The sequence below is a fragment of the Pseudophryne corroboree genome, chromosome 9, assembly GCF_028390025.1.
Source record: "Pseudophryne corroboree isolate aPseCor3 chromosome 9, aPseCor3.hap2, whole genome shotgun sequence".
Classification (NCBI taxonomy): Eukaryota; Metazoa; Chordata; class Amphibia; order Anura; family Myobatrachidae; genus Pseudophryne; species Pseudophryne corroboree.
In genome coordinates this window covers 10,119,416-10,139,417 of record NC_086452.1, presented here as the reverse complement: position 1 = coordinate 10,139,417, position 20,002 = coordinate 10,119,416, and the positions used below count along the sequence as shown (strand labels likewise).

The 20,002-nt window shown below is 46.6% G+C and overlaps 1 protein-coding gene across 3 annotated transcripts in view; it reads left to right on the top strand.

The window, feature by feature from the left end:
- DNAI3 (dynein axonemal intermediate chain 3) overlaps positions 1 to 20,002 on the top strand; it is a 400,488-nt gene that overhangs the window by 98,121 nt on the left and 282,365 nt on the right. For all 3 annotated transcript variants that reach the window (XM_063938944.1, XM_063938942.1, XM_063938943.1), the window contains 4 exons: positions 11,636 to 11,820; positions 12,225 to 12,329; positions 12,488 to 12,631; positions 18,135 to 18,334. In XM_063938944.1, the coding sequence (XP_063795014.1) occupies positions 11,636 to 11,820; positions 12,225 to 12,329; positions 12,488 to 12,631; positions 18,135 to 18,334 (634 nt within the window). The remainder of the gene's footprint in view (positions 1 to 11,635; positions 11,821 to 12,224; positions 12,330 to 12,487; positions 12,632 to 18,134; positions 18,335 to 20,002) is intronic.

Below are 20,002 nucleotides of genomic sequence, written 5' to 3'. Positions count from 1 at the left end.
GGTGTAACCCAGGTGGTGCTCAGTTACTGGATCCTTCCTACTTTGTTTGCTAATCAGTGCGATGTGGGTTCTATTGCATTGTAAATACTCCTGAGCATGTACCTTTATCAGCGGCAGCCACAGCTGAGAGTGGACCTATATCAGTGGCAGTCACTCCTGAGCATGTATCTCTGTCAGAGGCAGTCACTCCTGAGAGCGTATCTCTGTCAGAGGCAGTTACTCCTGAGCATGTATCTCTGTCAGAGGCAGTCACTCCTGAGCATGTATCTCTGTCAGAGGCAGTTACTCCTGAGTGCGTATCTCTGTCAGAGGCAGTCACTCCTGAGAGTGGACCTCTATCAGCGGCAGTCACTCCTGAGAGTGGACCTCTATCAGAGGCAGTTACTCCTGAGAGTGGATGTATATCAGTGGCAGTTACTCCTGAGAGTGGATCTGTATCAGCGGCAGTCACTCCTGAGAAAGGACCTGTATCTGAGACAGTTACTACTGAGAGTGGATCTGTATCTGAGACAGTTACTACTGAGAGTGGATCTGTATCTGAGGCAGTTACTCCTGAGAGTGGATGTATATCAGTGGCAGTTACTCCTGAGAGTGGATCTATATCTGAGACAGTTACTACTGAGAGTGGACCTCTATCAGAGGCAGTTACTCCTGAGAGTGGATGTATATCAGTGGCAGTCACTCCTGAGAGTGGACCTCTATCAGAGGCAGTTACTCCTGAGAGTGGATGTATATCAGTGGCAGTTACTCCTGAGAGTGGACCTTTATCAGCGGCAGTCACTCCTGAGAAAGGACCTGTATCTGAGACAGTTACTACTGAGAGTGGATCTGTATCTGAGGCAGTTACTCCTGAGAGTGGATGTATATCAGTGGCAGTCACTCCTGAGAGTGGACCTCTATCAGAGGCAGTTACTCCTGAGAGTGGATGTATATCAGTGGCAGTTACTCCTGAGAGTGGATGTATATCTGAGGCAGTTACTCCTGAGAGTGGATGTATACCTGAGGCAGTTACTCCTGGGAGTGGATCTATATCTGAGGCAGTTACTCCTGAGAGTGGATCTATATCTGAGGCAGTTACTCCTGAGAGTGGATGTATATCAGAGGCAGTTACTCCTGAGAGTGGATCTATATCTGAGGCAGTTACTCCTGAGAGTGAATGTATATCTGAGGCAGTTACTCCTGAGAGTGGATCTATATCTGAGGCAGTTACTCCTGAGAGTGGATCTATATCTGAGGCAGTTACTCCTGAGAGTGGATGTATATCTGAGGCAGTTACTCCTGAGAGTGGATGTATATCTGAGGCAGTTACTCCTGAGAGTGGATCTATATCTGAGGCAGTTACTCCTGAGAGTGGATGTATATCTGAGGCAGTTACTCCTGAGAGTGGATCTATATCTGAGGCAGTTACTCCTGAGAGTGGATGTATATCTGAGGCAGTTACTCCTGAGAGTGGATCTATATCTGAGGCAGTTACTCCTGAGAGTGGATGTATATCAGAGGCAGTTACTCCTGAGAGTGGATCTATATCTGAGGCAGTTACTCCTGAGAGTGGATGTATACCTGAGGCAGTTACTCCTGGGAGTGGATCTATATCTGAGGCAGTTACTCCTGAGAGTGGATCTATATCTGAGGCAGTTACTCCTGAGAGTGGATGTATATCAGAGGCAGTTACTCCTGAGAGTGGATCTATATCTGAGGCAGTTACTCCTGAGAGTGAATGTATATCAGAGGCAGTTACTCCTGAGAGTGGATCTGTATCTGAGGCAGTTACTCCTGAGAGTGGATGTATATCAGTGGCAGTTACTCCTGAGAGTGGACCTCTATCAGCGGCAGTCACTCCTGAGAAAGGACCTGTATCTGAGACAGTTACTACTGAGAGTGGATCTGTATCTGAGGCAGTTACTCCTGAGAGTGGATGTATATCAGTGGCAGTCACTCCTGAGAGTGGACCTCTATCAGAGGCAGTTACTCCTGAGAGTGGATGTATATCAGTGGCAGTTACTCCTGAGAGTGGACCTCTATCAGCGGCAGTCACTCCTGAGAAAGGACCTGTATCTGAGACAGTTACTACTGAGAGTGGATCTGTATCTGAGGCAGTTACTCCTGAGAGTGAATCTATATCAAAGACAGTTACTCCTGAAAGTGGATCTGTATCTGAGGCAGTTACTCCTGAGAGTGGATCTATATCTGAGGCAGTTACTCCTGAGAGTGGGTATATCTGAGGCAGTTACTCCTGAGAGTGGATGTATATCTGAGGCAGTTACTCCTGAGAGTGGATCTATATCTGAGGCAGTTACTCCTGAGAGTGGATCTATATCTGAGGCAGTTACTCCTGAGAGTGGATCTATATCTGAGGCAGTTACTCCTGAGAGTGGATGTATATCAGAGGCAGTTACTCCTGAGAGTGGATCTATATCTGAGGCAGTTACACCTGAGAGTGGATCTATATCTGAGGCAGTTACTCCTGAGAGTGGATGTATATCTGAGGCAGTTACTCCTGAGAGTGGATGTATATCAGAGGCAGTTACTCCTGAGAGTGGATCTGTATCTGAGGCAGTTACTCCTGAGAGTGGATGTATATCAGAGGCAGTTACTCCTGTGAGTGGATCTGTATCTGAGGCAATTACTCCTGAGAGTGGATCTATATCTGAGGCAGTTACTCCTGAGAGTGGATCTATATCTGAGGCAGTTACTCCTGAGAGTGGATCTATATCTGAGGCAGTTACTCCTGAGAGTGGATCTATATCTGAGGCAGTTACTCCTGAGAGTGGATGTATATCAGAGGCAGTTACTCCTGAGAGTGGATCTGTATCTGAGGCAGTTACTCCTGAGAGTGGATCTGTATCTGAGGCAATTACTCCTGAGAGTGGATCTATTTCTGAGGCAGTTACTCCTGAGAGTGGATGTATATCAGAGGCAGTTACTCCTGAGAGTGGATCTGTATCTGAGGCAGTTACTCCTGAGTGTGGATCTATATCAGAGGCAGTTACTCCTGAGAGTGGATCTATATCTGAGGCAGTTACTCCTGAGTGTGGATCTATATCTGAGGCAGTCACTCCTGAGAGTGGATCTGTATCTGAGGCAGTTACTCCTTAGAGTGGATCTGTATCTGAGGCAATTACTCCTGAGAGTGGATCTATATCTGAGGCAGTTACTCCTGAGAGTGGATGTATAGCAGAGGCAGTTACTCCTGAGAGTGGATCTATATCTGAGGCAGTTACTCCTGAGAGTGGATCTATATCTGAGGCAGTTACTCCTGAGAGTGGATCTATATCTGAGGCAGTTACTCCTGAGAGTGGATGTATATCTGAGGCAGTTACTCCTGAGAGTGGATCTATATCTGAGGCAGTTACTCCTGAGAGTGGATCTATATCTGAGGCAGTTACTCCTGAGAGTGGATCTATATCTGAGGCAGTTACTCCTGAGAGTGGATGTATATCAGAGGCAGTTACTCCTGAGAGTGGATCTGTATCTGAGGCAGTTACTCCTGAGAGTGGATCTGTATCTGAGGCAATTACTCCTGAGAGTGGATCTATTTCTGAGGCAGTTACTCCTGAGAGTGGATGTATATCAGAGGCAGTTACTCCTGAGAGTGGATCTGTATCTGAGGCAGTTACTCCTGAGTGTGGATCTATATCAGAGGCAGTTACTCCTGAGAGTGGATCTATATCTGAGGCAGTTACTCCTGAGTGTGGATCTATATCTGAGGCAGTCACTCCTGAGAGTGGATCTGTATCTGAGGCAGTTACTCCTTAGAGTGGATCTGTATCTGAGGCAATTACTCCTGAGAGTGGATCAATATCTGAGGCAGTTACTCCTGAGAGTGGATGTATAGCAGAGGCAGTTACTCCTGAGAGTGGATGTATAGCAGAGGCAGTTACTCCTGAGAGTGGATGTATATCAGAGGCAGTTACTCCTGAGAGTGGATCTGTATCTGAGGCAATTACTCCTGAGAGTGGATCTATATCTGAGCCAGTTACTCCTGAGAGTGGATCTATATCTGAGGCAGTTACTCCTGAGAGTGGATGTATATCAGAGGCAGTTACTCCTGAGAGTGAATGTATATCAGAGGCAGTTACTCCTGAGAGTGGATGTATATCAGAGGCAGTCACTCCTGAGAGTGGATGTATATCAGAGGCAGTTACTCCTGAGAGTGGATGTATATCAGAGGCAGTTACTCCTGAGAGTGGATCTGTATCTGAGGCAATTACTCCTGAGAGTGGATCTATATCTGAGCCAGTTACTCCTGAGAGTGGATCTATATCTGAGGCAGTTACTCCTGAGAGTGGATGTATATCAGAGGCAGTTTCTCCTGAGAGTGAATGTATATCAGAGGCAGTTACTCCTGAGAGTGGATGTATATCAGAGGCAGTCACTCCTGAGAGTGGTTGTATATCAGAGGCAATCACTCCTGAGAGTGGATCTATATCAGAGGCAGTCACTCCTTAGAGTGGATCTGTATCTGAGGCAGTTACTCCTTAGAGTGGATCTGTATCTGAGGCAATTACTCCTGAGAGTGGATCTATATCTGAGGCAGTTACTCCTGAGAGTGGATGTATATCAGAGGCAGTTACTCCTGAGAGTGGATCTGTATCTGAGGCAATTACTCCTGAGAGTGGATCTATATCTGAGGCAGTTACTCCTGAGAGTGGATGTATATCAGAGGCAGTTACTCTTGAGAGTGGATGTATATCAGAGGCAGTCACTCCTGAGAGTGGTTGTATATCAGAGGCAGTCACTCCTGAGAGTGGATCTATATCAGAGGCAGTCACTCCTGAGAGTGGATCTATATCAGTGGCAGTTACTCCTGAGAGTGGATGTATATCTGAGGCAGTCACTCCTGAGAGTGGATCTATATCAGAGGCAGTCACTCCTGAGAGTGGATCTATATCAGAGGCAGTTACTCCTGAGAGTGGATGTATATCAGAGGCAATTACTTCTGAGAGTGGATGTATATCTGAGGCAGTCACTCCTGAGAGTGGATCTATATCAGAGGCAGTCACTCCTGATAGTGGATCTATATCAGAGGCAGTTACTCCTGAGAGTGGATGTATACCAGAGGCAATTACTTCTGAGAGTGGGTGTATATTAGAGGCAGTCACTCCTGAGAGTGGTTGTATATCAGAGGCAGTCACTCCTGAGAGTGGATCTATATCAGAGGCAGTCACTCCTGAGAGTGGATCTGTATCTGAGGCAGTTACTCCTGAGAGTGGATCTATATCTGAGGCAGTTACTCCTGAGAGTGGATGTATATCAGAGGCAGTTACTCCTGAGAGTGGATGTATATCAGAGGCAGTTACTCCTGAGAGTGGATCTGTATCTGAGGCAATTACTCCTGAGAGTGGATCTATATCTGAGGCAGTTACTCCTGAGAGTGGATGTATATCAGAGGCAGTTACTCCTGAGAGTGGATGTATATCTGAGGCAGTTACTCCTGAGAGTGGATGTATATTAGAGGCAGTCACTCCTGAGAGTGGATCTGTATCTGAGGCAGTTACTCCTTAGAGTGGATCTGTATCTGAGGCAATTACTCCTGAGAGTGGATCTATATCTGAGGCAGTTACTCCTGAGAGTGGATGTATATCAGAGGCAGTCACTCCTGAGAGTGGATGTATATCAGAGGCAGTTACTCCTGAGAGTGGATGTATATTAGAGACAGTCACTCCTGAGAGTGGTTGTATATCAAAGGCAGTCACTCCTGAGAGTGGATCTTTATCAGAGGCAGTCACTCCTGAGAGTGGATGTATATCAGAGGCAGTCACTCCTGAGAGTGGTTGTATATAAGAGGCAGTTACTCCTGAGAGTGGATGTATATCTGAGGCAGTTACTCCTGAGAGTGGATGTATATCAGAGGCAGTTACTCCTGAGAGTGGATCTATATCTGAGGCAGTTACTCCTGAGAGTGGATGTATATCAGAGGCAGTCACTCCTGAGAGTGGATGTATATCAGAGGCAGTTACTCCTGAGAGTGGATCTGTATCTGAGGCAATTACTCTTGAGAGTGGATCTATATCTGAGGCAGTTACTCCTGAGAGTGGATCTATATCTGAGGCAGTTACTCCTGAGAGTGGATCTGTATCTGAGGCAGTTACTCCTGAGAGTGGATCTGTATCTGAGGCAGTTACTCCTGAGTGTGGATCTGTATCTGAGGCAGTTACTCCTGAGAGTGGATCTGTATCTGAGGCAATTACTCCTGAGAGTGGATCTATTTCTGAGGCAGTTACTCCTGAGAGTGGATGTATATCAGAGGCAGTTACTCCTGAGAGTGGATGTATAGCAGAGGCAGTTACTCCTGAGAGTGGATGTATTTCAGAGGCAGTTACTCCTGAGAGTGGATCTGTATCTGAGGCAGTTACTCCTGAGAGTGGATCTGTATCTGAGGCAGTTACTCCTGAGAGTGGATCTATATCTGAGGCAGTTACTCCTGAGAGTGGATGTATATCAGAGGCAGTTACTCCTGAGAGTGGATCTGTATCTGAGTCAATTACTCCTGAGAGTTGATCTATATCTGAGCCAGTTACTCCTGAGAGTGGATCTATATCTGAGGCAGTTACTCCTGAGAGTGGATGTATATCAGAGGCAGTTACTCCTGAGAGTGAATGTGTATCAGAGGCAGTTACTCCTGAGAGTGGATGTATATCAGAGGCAGTCACTCCTGAGAGTGGTTGTATATCAGAGGCGGTCACTCCTGAGAGTGGATCTATATCAGAGACAGTCACTCCTGAGAGTGGATGTATATCAGAGGCAGTTACTCCTGAGAGTGAATGTATATCAGAGGCAGTTACTCCTGAGAGTGGATGTATATCTGAGGCAGTCACTCCTGAGAGTGGATCTATATCAGAGGCAGTCACTCCTGAGAGTGGATCTATATCAGAGGCAGTTACTCCTGAGAGTGGATGTATATCTGAGGCAGTCACTCCTGAGAGTGGATGTATATCAGAGGCAATTACTTCTGAGAGTGGGTGTATATTAGAGGCAGTCACTCCTGAGAGTGGTTGTATATCAGAGGCAGTCACTCCTGAGAGTGGATCTATATCAGAGGCAGTCACTCCTGAGAGTGGATCTGTATATGAGGCAGTTACTCCTTAGAGTGGATCTATATCAGAGGCAGTTACTCCTGAGAGTGGATGTATATCAGAGGCAGTTACTCCTGAGAGTGGATGTATATCTGAGGCAGTTACTCCTGAGAGTGGATCTATATCAGAGGCAGTTACTCCTGAGAGTGGATCTGTATCTGAGGCAATTACTCCTGAGAGTGGATCTATATCTGAGCCAGTTACTCCTGAGAGTGGATCTATATCTGAGGCAGTTACTCCTGAGAGTGGATGTATATCAGAGGCAGTTACTCCTATGAGTGAATGTATATCAGAGGCTGTTACTCCTGAGAGTGGATGTATATCAGAGGCAGTCACTCCTGAGAGTGGTTGTATATCAGAGGCAGTCACTCCTGAGAGTGGATGTATATCTGAGGCAGTTACTCCTGAGAGTGGATGTATATCAGAGGCAGTTACTCCTGAGAGTGGATCTGTATCAGAGGCAGTTACTCCTGAGAGTGGATGTATATCAGAGGCAGTTACTCCTGAGAGTGGATCTGTATCAGAGGCAGTTACTCCTGAGAGTGGATGTATATCAGAGGCAGTTACTCCTGAGAGTGGATGTATATCAGAGGCAGTTACTCCTGAGAGTGGATGTATATCAGAGGCAGTTACTCCTGAGAGTGGATGTATATCAGAGGCAGTCACTCCTGAGAGTGGATGTATATCAGAGGCAGTTACTCCTGAGAGTGGATGTATATTAGAGGCAGTTACTCCTGAGAGTGGATCTTTATCAGAGGCAGTCACTCCTGAGAGTGGATGTATATCAGAGGCAGTCACTCCTGAGAGTGGTTGTATATAAGAGGCAGTCACTCCTGAGAGTGGATGTATATCTGAGGCAGTTACTCCTGAGAGTGGATGTATATCTGAGGCAGTTACTCCTGAGAGTGGATGTATATCAGAGGCAGTTACTCCTGAGAGTGGATGTATATCAGAGGCAGTCACTCCTGAGAGTGGATGTATATCTGAGGCAGTTACTCCTGAGAGTGGATCTATATCTGAGGCAGTTACTCCTGAGAGTGGATGTATATCAGAGGCAGTTACTCCTGAGAGTGGATCTGTATCTGAGGCAGTTACTCCTGAGTATGGATCTATATCTGAGGCAGTCACTCCTGAGAGTGGATCTATATCAGAGGCAGTCACTCCTGAGAGTGGATCTATATGTGAGGCAGTCACTCCTGAGAGTGGATGTATATCAGAGGCAGTTACTCCTGAGAGTGGATCTATATCTGAGGCAGTTACTCCTGAGTATGGATCTATATCTGAGGCAGTCACTCCTGAGAGTGGATCTATATCAGAGGCAGTCACTCCTGAGAGTGGATCTATATGTGAGGCAGTCACTCCTGAGAGTGGATGTATATCAGAGGCAGTCACTCCTGAGAGTGGATGTATATCAGAGGCAGTTACTCCTGAGAGTGGATGTATATCAGAGGCAGTCACTCCTGAGAGTGGATGTATATCAGAGGCAGTCACTCCTGAGAGTGGATGTATATCAGAGGCAGTTACTCCTGAGAGTGGATGTATATCAGAGGCAGTTACTCCTGAGAGTGGATCTATATCAGAGGCAGTTACTCCTGAGAGTGGATGTATATCAGAGGCAGTTACTCCTGAGAGTGGATGTATATCAGAGGCAGTTACTCCTGAGAGTGGATCTATATCTGAGGCAGTTACTCCTGAGAGTGGATCTATATCTGAGGCAGTTACTCCTGAGAGTGGATCTATATCTGAGGCAGTTACTCCTGAGAGTGGATCTATATCTGAGGCAGTTACTCCTGAGAGTGGATCTATATGTGAGGCAGTTACTCCTGAGAGTGGATCTATATCTGAGGCAGTTACTCCTGAGAGTGGATCTATATGTGAGGCAGTTACTCCTGAGAGTGGATCTATATGTGAGGCAGTTACTCCTGAGAGTGGATCTATATCTGAGGCAGTTACTCCTGAGAGTGGATCTATATCTGAGGCAGTTACTCCTGAGAGTGGATCTATATGTGAGGCAGTTACTCCGGGAAGACGGATGCTCAAAGTTCTGTTATTTGCAGAGAAATTGGATTAATCATTGCAGTTGTGTAACTGGAGATTTATGTTGCGTGTGAACAAGATAACGTTTGGCAAGTTTTGTTGTAGCTTAAAAAGAAATATCTCTCTTAGATCTTTGGATATAAAGGTGACATGTCCACTTTATTAGGCTCAGCATTTGTACCATTGCCCCCAGGCAGATGTACCAGCCTGACTGCATTCAGAGGTCACACATGTGTCCCACACAACAGACACAATTCCCAAGGAAAAGACAACATAAATGTATTGTATATATAGCAGCCAGGAGCCAGAGGAGCCTTCTCATCGTTCTGCACTGCCCCCAGCAACTGAGATCAAACAAGATACATCGTATCACACATCATGTGCTGGGGTCCAGAGGGGACTCTGCAGAAATAACTTCATTCATCAGTGACCCTGTGGCCCCCGACACATTGCAGAGTAGTGTATAGTAAATGTTAGAAGGGACACGTGTACTAGCTATTATAGTGTCACGTGCCGCATGTGTAAGCTCTTTGGGTTAGAGACTTTATGGCGACAGAGTGTGCGGAGTACACGCAGTAGGTCACAGAGAGGTTACATACGCTTCTGCTGCGTTTTATATGGCTTTTGGTAGGTGTCGCTACATCCTTTGACCTATATTTAGCTTGTTTTCTTTCCTCCTGTATCCTATATTTATGCTGACATCCGTGCTCAGCTGTACATCCTGGGGAAGTCACACTATGCGCTGGTTATAATCACAGACTTCTGACTATTTCTGATGATTTGTTTCTATTTGTTTCATAAAATCTAAACTGGTCGGAAGAGAAATAAAGACGGTTCAGACCACATCACATGAACCTTTGTAGTGTAGCTGTCCCCACGTTGTATCTTATTTCATTACCTCCAACTCCTGATCCGCGGCGGGAAACCCGTCTCCTCGTGCTGGACTGGATATCTGCTATTCACTATAGCGCCTGCAATGTAATAGCCGGATGTGTCGCGCAACCAGTATTCCTTTTTCTCTGCAGTTTTTGTTGATTTTCAGTTTTTGCAAAGAAAATGTAGCAAAAAATGACATATTTAATTATACACCATCATTCTAAACCTATATCTGCTAATAGATCTAAATGTAAAGGAATTGAGTGTGGGAAGTAAGAGAGCAGGTACAAACTCACTCCTCACATTCCCTAGTTATTCACGTTCTTCTAAAATGTATCAGTAATGATTGCACCATTTAGGAGATCTGGAAAACATGCACTGCTTGGGGCCATCTCATCCAGACATTTCCAATTTGAATCATATCACCAGTGGGTAACTGTTACTACTTCCAAATATAGTTTGAATTTGTGTTCCTGTTCCCATGAGTAAAGCTAAAGTAGTAAGCTAATATGTAAACGCTACAACCCCTGCAATATATGAGGACCATAAGAAAGTGAGTAATGGACACGAGAGTATTACACTTGCGGTATAGCGCCACACATCACATGCTCTGCTACTAGATTTCTTGTATAGGAAATATGTCTTCATGTTTCAAATATGCTTTAATGTTTGCCAGACACAAAGAATCGCTTTCACCCCCGACGAGTCTCCTACTTCAGACATCATTAATTACAACTTTTATATTTAGATTTGGGAAGAAAAGAAGACTCTGTGTTGGGGGCACACTTTTATAAACTGCTTTGTTTAAATTGTAAATATTAAACCTTAACTTTTATTGTGTGTTCTTAATATAATGTGAGAAAAAGATTAAAATGTATTTGGACCACACATATAATAGATCATTTTATAGGCAATAGATACACACACCAGTCAGCTGTGCTGCAAACCGGCATATCACTTTACAGCATATGAGATACCAGTTTACAGCACAGCTGACCGGGGTCACAGACCAAGAGCCTGACTGTCAGCTGACTGCAGGAGAGACTCGCCGATCACCTATTGGAGGGTGGGGGTTTGTGGTACCCGGCAGCGGTCGCACATGCGCGGTACAATCTTAGAATTGCAGGAAGTGAATTTGCAGAGTATAAGCCTGCGAGCAGGGCCCTCTTACCGCTCTGTCATTACCCAGTCGTGTGTTATTACCATTTGTTCTCAATTGTAAATTGCAACTGAACCTGCTGGCGCTATGTAAGTAGCTGCTAATAAATAACAATCGGCCTAATTCAGACCCGGTCGCAGCAGCAAAATTGTTCTCTAATGGGCAAAACCATGTGCACTGCAGGTGGGGAAGATGTAACATGTGCAGAGAGAGTTAGATTTGGGTGGGGTGTGTTCAAACTGAAATCTAAATTGCAGTGTAAAAATAAAGCAGCCAGTATTTACCCTGCACAGAAACACTATAACCCACCCAAATCTAACTCTCTCTGCACATGTTACATCTGCCCCACCTGCACTGCACATGGTTTTACCCATTAGAGAATAATTTGGCTGCTGCGATCAGTTCTGAATTCGGCCCTATGTTGCTGCTGTAATCATGTTATAGAAATGCACAGTAACTGTAAGCATGACACTTGCTGTGTGTGCAGGTCATCCGGAATATATCATTCCCCTGGTTCTAACCTCAAAGACGCAGGAGATTTTCCACTGTAAAGCTGATGAGGACGTCACCCAGGACAGCCCAATGATACTCCTGCAGAAAGAAGAGCTCCTCAGTGACCTGAAGAGCAGAGCTGCCGTTTCCGACTTCAGCCCCTTCAAGTCTGTGATCACGGTAACATCCACGTTTGATGTCCATTTACTGACACTAAATACCGAAGCAAGATATGATCAGATATGACCCGTGGAGGTAAAACGCGTCGTTCAGTGGTAATACTCCACTACGGCTGACTCCCTACCCCACTATGGACAGCTGTAGCCCCTCCCACAGCGATATCCTGATACAGGTAAAAATATGGACAATGCTGTGGTCCCGCCCATTACAGGGTTGTAATAACCCCCTTCGTAGTAACGGGTGTACTGTGCTATTTGCTAGGAGTGACCCTGTACAATACATTCATATGTGTAAGTGCTGCTCGCTACTGACATACGGGATTGCCCAGGTAACTTTATAATGATAACAGCGGAAACCGTGTAACAAACAGAAGCTAATATCTGCGTTTTCTCCCTGCGTTCTAGGAGTACCCAGGAGAGGAATTGCTGCTCGTCTTCGACAGCGAGTTCCGATATGGTCAGAACTTTTATCTGGTTGTAACAGAAGAAGCCAAAGAGTCACTTCTGCATGTAAGAAGAGTTTCTATGAATCCCTGTGAGATACTAGCTATTATAATATGCCACGTGCCATCTAGTGTAGATTATAGTATTATTATGCACTACCGATGTGTTATTCTGTAAGGATGGAATAGTAGATTCTGTACTTTATCACTGATTGTGTCTTGCAGCCCCCAGAACCTGTCACCGATGAAGAGGATAAGGAGGAAGACGCGGGGGATTACACCTACTTGCCTCCCGTCTCCAAACCCTGGATTTCTCTAGGCAGTGAGCTGGAAATTGAAGATGAAATGGTGAAAGAAACCCAGACTAAGGTGAGATAGTCTTATAGGGAACTCATATTGAATCGTTTCATACATTAAAGTCAGTGTAACAAGAATACCCCCTCTCTGATAATATCATGGAAGATAGTGCTGTATGATGGCAAGCAGTATTGCCGCACTGTTCCACTGGAGTCTCTGGGCCACATTTACAAAGAGGTGGCGCGAAAGTGGGATTCCATTTTTCAGTGTTGGAGAGAAGTTGGCTGGTCTACTGAAAGAGTTGGCTGGTCCGATGAAAGAGTTGGCTGGTCCGATGAAAGAGTTGGCTGGTCCGATGAAAGAGTTGGCTGGTCCGATGAAAAAGAGTTGGCTGGTCCGATGAAAAAGAGTTGGCTGGTCCGATGAAAGAGTTGGCTGGTCCGATGAAAAAGAGTTGGCTGGTCCGATGAAAAAGAGTTGGCTGGTCCGATGAAAAAGAGTTGGCTGGTCCGATGAAAAAGAGTTGGCTGGTCCGATGAAAAAGTTGGCTGGTCCGATGAAAGAGTTGGCTGGTCCGATGAAAGAGTTGGCTGGTCCGATGAAAAGATGAAAAAGAGTTGGCTGGTCCGATGAAAAAGAGTTGGCCGGTCCGATGAAAGAGTTGGCCGGTCCGATGAAAGAGTTGGTTAGGTGTGTGGGGCAGTGTTTCAGTTGGACGGCTGGGTGGTTGGAGGAAGGTTGGTTTGATGTATGGCCAGCATAAGCTTGTTGGCTGGAGAGCGCAGTGCTGCTATGTGGGGGCTCATGCCCATCTCTTGTAGATGTTTGCACCTGGCAGAGATTGTCCACTTGTATGGGGACATGTTTTGCCAGTAGCACTTTGGCTGAGAAGTAAATTTCGATGAACATTTCTCTGACGTCCTAGTGGATGCTGGGTACTCCGTAAGGACCATGGGGTATAGACGGGCTCCGCAGGAGACTGGGCACTCTTAAAAGAAAGATTAGGTACTATATCTGGTGTGCACTGGCTCCTCCCTCTATGCCCCTCCTCCAGACCTCAGTTAGTATCTGTGCCCGGCCAGAGCTGGATGCACCCTAGGGGCTCTCCTGAGCTTCCTAGAAAAGAAAGTATTTGTTAGGTTTTTTATTTTCAGTGAGATCTGCTGGCAACCGACTCACTGCTACGTGGGACTGAGGGGAGAGAAGCGAACCTACCTGCTTGCAGCTAGCTTGGGCTTCTAAGGCTACTGGACACCATTAGCTCCAGAGGGATCGAACACAGGCCCAGTCCTCGGTCGTCCGGTCCCGGAGCCGCGCCGCCGTCCCCCTTGCAGAGCCAGAAGAACGAAGAGAAGTTGAAAATCGGCGGCTGAAGACTCCGGTCTTCATTAAGGTAGCGCACAGCACTGCAGCTGTGCGCCATTGCTACCTTAGCACACCACACACTCCGGTCACTGATGGGTGCAGGGCGCTGGGGGGGGGCGCCCTGGGCAGCAATTAGATTACCTTACTTGGCGAAAAGCACATAATACAGTCTGATAAACTGTATATGTGCATTAACCCCCGCCATTAAAGTACATAAAAGGACAGAAGCCCGCCGCTGAGGGGGCCGGGCCTTCTTCCTCAGCACACCGGCGCCATTTTCTCTTCACAGCTCAGCTGGAAGGAAGCTCCCCAGGCTCTCCCCTGCAGTATCCTGGTACAAAGGGTAAACAAGAGAGAGGGGGGGCACATAAATTTACGCGCAAAACTGTGTATATAAGCTGCTATAGGGGAAAAATCACTTAGTATAGTGTACATCCCTGTATTATGGAGGTCATTCCGAGTCGTTCGCTCGGAAAATTTCTTCGCATCGCAGCGTTTTTCCGCTTAGTGCGCATGCGCAATGTCCGCACTGCGACTGCGCCAAGTAAATTTGCTATGAAGTTTGGATTTTTACTCACCGCTTTTTCTTCGCTCAGGCGATCGTAGTGTGATTGACAGGAAATGGGTGTTACTGGGCGGAAACAGGCCGTTTTATGGGCGTGTGGGAAAAACGCTACCGTTTCCGGAAAAAACGCGGGAGTGGCTGGAGAAACGGAGGAGTGTCTGGGCGAACGCTGGGTGTGTTTGTGACGTCAAACCAGGAACGATAAGCACTGAACTGATCGCAGATGCCGAGTAAGTCTGAAGCTACTCTGAAACTGCTACGAGATGTGTAATCGCAATATTGCAAATCTTTCGTTCGCAATTTTAAGAAGCTAAGATTCACTCCCAGTAGGCGGCGGCTTAGCGTGTGCAATACTGCTAAAATCGCCTTGCGAGCGAACAACTCGGAATGAGGGCCTATATACATACCCTCCAACATTTTACACAGAAAAATCGGTACAAATCCGAAAAAGGGGCGTGGCCACGCCCCTTTTCCTATACTTTCAATGGAAGTTTGGAGAGGCAAAAATCGGTACAGACCATGAAAAAAAGGTACTGTACCTATTAAAAAGGTACAGTTGGAGGGTATGTTATATAGCGCTGTGGTGTGTGCTGGCATACTCTCTCTCTGTCTCTCCAAAGGGCCTGGTGGGGGAACTGTCTTCAAATAGAGCATCCCCTGTGTGTGTGGTGTGTCGGTACGCGTGTGTCGACATGTCTGAGGTAAAAGGCTCCTCTAAGGAGGTGATAGAGCGGATAAGTGTGTGGGAGGGTGTCTCCGTCAACAACGCCGACACCTGTTTGGATATGTGTAAGTGCTGAGGTAAAATTATTGCACAAAAGGTTAGGGAACAGAAAGGAAATCTTCCCTGGTCTGTCCCTATGTCACAGAGTCCTTCAGAGTCTCTCTATGTTCACTATCCAAAATAACAAAGTATCGACACGGAGTTTAACTCCACTGTCGACTACGATAATGCAAAGTTACAGCCAAGAGGGCTAAAAGATATTCAATATATGATTATTGGAATAAAAGATGATTTGCATATCACTGATGACCTATCTGTCCCTGACACGAGAGTACACATGTTAAGGGGAAGAAAGCTGAGGTAAATTTCCCTCCTCTCATGAGGAAAAAGAGCGGGAATTTCCAGACAAGAGACGGCAGCTTCCCACAAGAGAATTCTCAGGCTGTATCCTTTCCCCACTAGGGCCAGGATGTGTTGAGAATCTTCCCCTTGGGTGTCCTGTTTGCACTAGCTATTCTCAGGGATCCTGCAGATAGTGTGCACATTCTAGTATACTACCCAGACCGGCGATTGTGTCGGCATGGGTTTATAGCGCTGTGGCAGCGTGGACAGGTACCTTATCAGCAGAGATTGAGACCCTAGTATGCATATAAATATTTTAAGATGCTGTCTTAAGTGATAGATATATAATTATAAAGCATGCCCAAAGGGACATGAGTATACTGGGTCCTAGAGACAAAAGCTATGTCGATTTCTGCTTGACGTGTCCTGTAGAATATACATTGGAGAGATGATGCCGACTTAAGAGGCATATGGAAGGCTGAGGATTGTGTGGAGAAAGGTTCTCGGGCCTGGTCTCCACAGCTATAGCTGGTAATTCTGATATTTTGCCTTATATTCCTGCACAGCCTAGGAAAGCACGACATTATTAAATGCAGCTTTTTGAATAAAGAAACAAGAAAGTCTGAGGTGAACGCCGGATCCTGATGGAAAAGGGCATTCCGGTTGAAGTCATTCCTACGCTGATAAAAGCTAGGAAGGATGTGACGGCAAAACATTATCACCGCATATGGCGAAAATATGTTGCTTGGTGTGAGGCTATGAAGGCCCCAACAGAAGAATTTCAGCTGGGTCGATTTCTGCACTTCCTACAGTCAGGAGTGACTATGGGCCTAAAATTGGGATCCATTAAAGTCCAGATTTCGGCCCTGTCTATTTTCTTTCAAAAAGAACTGGCTTCACTGCCTGAAGTTGAGACGTTTGTTAAGGGAGTGCTGCATATTCAGTCCCCTTCTGTGCCTCCAGTGGCACCTTGGGATCTCAACGTTGTGTTGGATTTCCTAAAATCACATTGGTTTGAGCCACTTCAGACCGTGGAGTTGAAATATCTCACGTGGAAAGTGGTCATGCTTTTGGCCTTGGCTTCAGCTAGGCGTGTGTCAGAATTGGCGGCTTTGTCATGTAAAAGCCCCTATCTGATCTTTCATATGGACAGGGCAGAATTGAGGACTCGTCCCCAATTTCTCCCTAAGGTGGTATCAGCGTTTCATTTGAACCAACCTATTGTGGTGCCTGCGGCTACTCGGGACTTGGAGGCTTCCAAGTTGCTGGATGTAGTCCGGGCCCTGAAAATCTATGTTTCCAGGACGGCTAGAGTCAGAAAAACTGACTCGCTGTTTATCCTGCATGCACCCAACAAGCTGGGTGCTCCTGCTTCAAAGCAGACTATTGCTCGCTGGATCTGTAGCACGATTCAACATGCACATTCTGCGGCTGGACTGCCGCATCCTAAATCAGTCAAAGCCCATTCCACGAGGAAGGTGGGCTCTTCTTGGGCGGCTGCCTGAGGGGTCTCGGCTTTACAACTTTGCCGAGCTGCTACCTGGTCGGGATCAAACACGTTTGCAAAATTCTACAAGTTTGATACCCTGGCTGAGGAGGACCTTGAGTTTGCTCATTCGGTGCTGCAGAGTCATCCGCACTCTCCCGCCCGTTTGGGAGCTTTGGTATAATCCCCATGGTCCTTACGGAGTACCCAGCATCCACTAGGACGTCAGAGAAAATAAGATTTTACTCACCGGTAAATCTATTTCTCGTAGTCCGTAGTGGATGCTGGGAGCCCGTCCCAAGTGCGGAATTCTGCAATACTTGTATATAGTTATTGCTTAACTATAGGGTTTTTTGTTCTGAGCCATCAGTTTAATGAGGCTCAGTTGTTGTTCATACTGTTAACTGGGTATAGTTATCACGAGTTGTACGGTGTGGCTGGTATGAGTCTTACCCTGGATTCCAAATCCTTTCCTTGTAATGTCAGCTCTTCCGGGCACAGTTTCCCTAACTGAGGTCTGGAGGAGGGGCATAGAGGGAGGAGCCAGTGCACACCAGATGTAGTACCTAATCTTTTCTTTAAAGAAGTGCCCAGTCTCCTGCGGAGCCCGTCTATTCCCCATGGTCCTTACGGAGTACCCAGCATCCACTACGGACTACGAGAAATAGATTTACCGGTGAGTAAAATCTTATTTTTGCATTACTTGTTGGTTGAGAACTATTTTGGAACTTTTGTATGAGCTTCATATTGCATTTGTCAAATAAGGAGTTCAGGATTGCCCGCAGTCATGTGATCCCCTGCGGAGAATGCATTTGAAAAAATATAAGAAAGTAGGGTCTCGAGCTGTTGTGTGACCAGTAATGGTTCCGCTGTCAGGGCAACCACAGTAAGTTCTGGTCTGAAATCCCCGGCAGAGGACCCGTCTGTACTAATTCTGGGTACATAAAGCTTTAATACTTCTGTCCCTTGGTGCATTTGGTTAAGTGGAAAACACAGAGCTGTATTTGGAGGTGACTGGTGCAGAGAGACAGCAGTGCCTTCCGTATGAAATTACGTTTATGGCGTAACGCGTTTCATGCCATGTCTTCTACAGATCAAATTCATGATTTCGCGAGTACACAGAGAGTTTGGCTCACACATTAGTTTCGGTGATTACAACGCATCAGACGTGAAAGACGGGTACATGGAGTGCACATCTTACCAAGACAAGCGCTTCAGCATTAGACCTAAAGAAAGAGAGCTTGGGATCCAGGTGGTACCATTAATACAGGAACAGAGCACCCAGACCAAGTGGTAAGGTCTCATTCTCTCTCGTTTTACCGTTTCAAGGAGTAAATCATAAACATCTGAAAGGGACTTTTTTGCGCAGTGAACCAAAAACCAGCAGCCCCACACACCCACCCACACACAGAACAACGTCACAATATAACGGGTTTTGTGTTCTGTGGGCAGGTATGGAGCTGACAGTTTAGGCAGATATTCCCTTTTATACAACTTTTATAAATATATTTCTCTGACGTCCTAGTGGATGCTGGGAACTCCGTAAGGACCATGGGGAATAGCGGGCTCCGAAGGAGGCTGGGCACTCTAGAAAGATCTTAGACTACCTGGTGTGCACTGGCTCCTCCCACTATGACCCTCCTCCAAGCCTCAGTTAGATTTCGTGCCCGGCCGAGGTTGGTTGCACACTAGGGGCTCTCCTGAGCCTCTAGAAAGAAAGTATAGAATTAGGTTTTTTATTTTCAGTGAGACCTGCTGGCAACAGGCTCACTGCAGCGAGGGACTAAGGGGAGAAGAAGCGAACTCGCCTGCTTGCAGCCGGATTGGGCTTCTTAGGCTACTGGACACCATTAGCTCCAGAGGGATCGACCGCAGGCCCAGCCTTGATGTTCGGTCCCGGAGCCGCGCCGCCGTCCTCCTTACAGAGCCAGAAGCAAGAAGATGGTCCGGAAAATCGGCGGCATGAAGACTCTGTCTTCACCAAGGTAGCGCACAGCACTGCAGCTGTGCGCCATTGCTCCTCTCACACACTTCACACTTCGGTCACTGAGGGTGCAGGGCGCTGGGGGGGGCGCCCTGAGGCAGCAATAAAAACACCTTGGCTGGCTAAAATACCTCAATATATAGCCCCAGGGGCTATATATGAGGTAAATACCCCTGCCAGAATTCCATAAAAAACGGGAGAATAGGCCGCGAAAAAGGGGCGGAGCCTATCTCCTCAGCACACTGGCGCCATTTTCCCTCACAGCTCCGCTGGAAGGAAGCTCCCTAGCTCTCCCCTGCAGTCTACAAAGGGTTAATAAAGAGAGGGGGGGCACTAAATTTAGGCGCAGTATACATTATATATAAAAACAGCAGCTATAGGGGACATAACTCAGTTAGTCCCTGCATTATATAGCGCTCTGGTGTGTGCTGGCATACTCTCACTCTGTCCCCCCAAAGGGCTTTTGTGGGTCCTGTCCTCGTTTAGAGCATTCCCTGTGTGTCTGCGGTGTGTCGGTACGGCTGTGTCGACATGTTGAATGAGGAGGCTTATATGGTGACGGAACAGAGGCCGATATATGTGATGTCGCCCCCTGTGGGGCCGACACCAGAGTGGATGGATAGGTGAAAGGTATTAACCGACAGTGTCAACTCCTTACATAAAAGGGTGGATGACGTAACAGCTGTGGGACAGCCGGCTTCGCAGCCCGCGCCTGCCCAGGCGTCTCAAAGGCCATCAGGGGCTCAAAAACGCCCGCTCTCTCAGATGGCAGACACAGATGTCGACACGGAGTTTGACTCCAGTGTCGACAAGGTGGAGACATATACACAATCCACTAGGAACATCCGTGACTTGATCCCGGCAATAAAAAATGTGTTATACATTTCTGACTTTAACCCAAGCACCTCTAAAAATGGGTTTTAGGTTTGGGGAGAAAAAACAGGCAGTGTTTTGTTCCCCCATCAGATGAATAAATG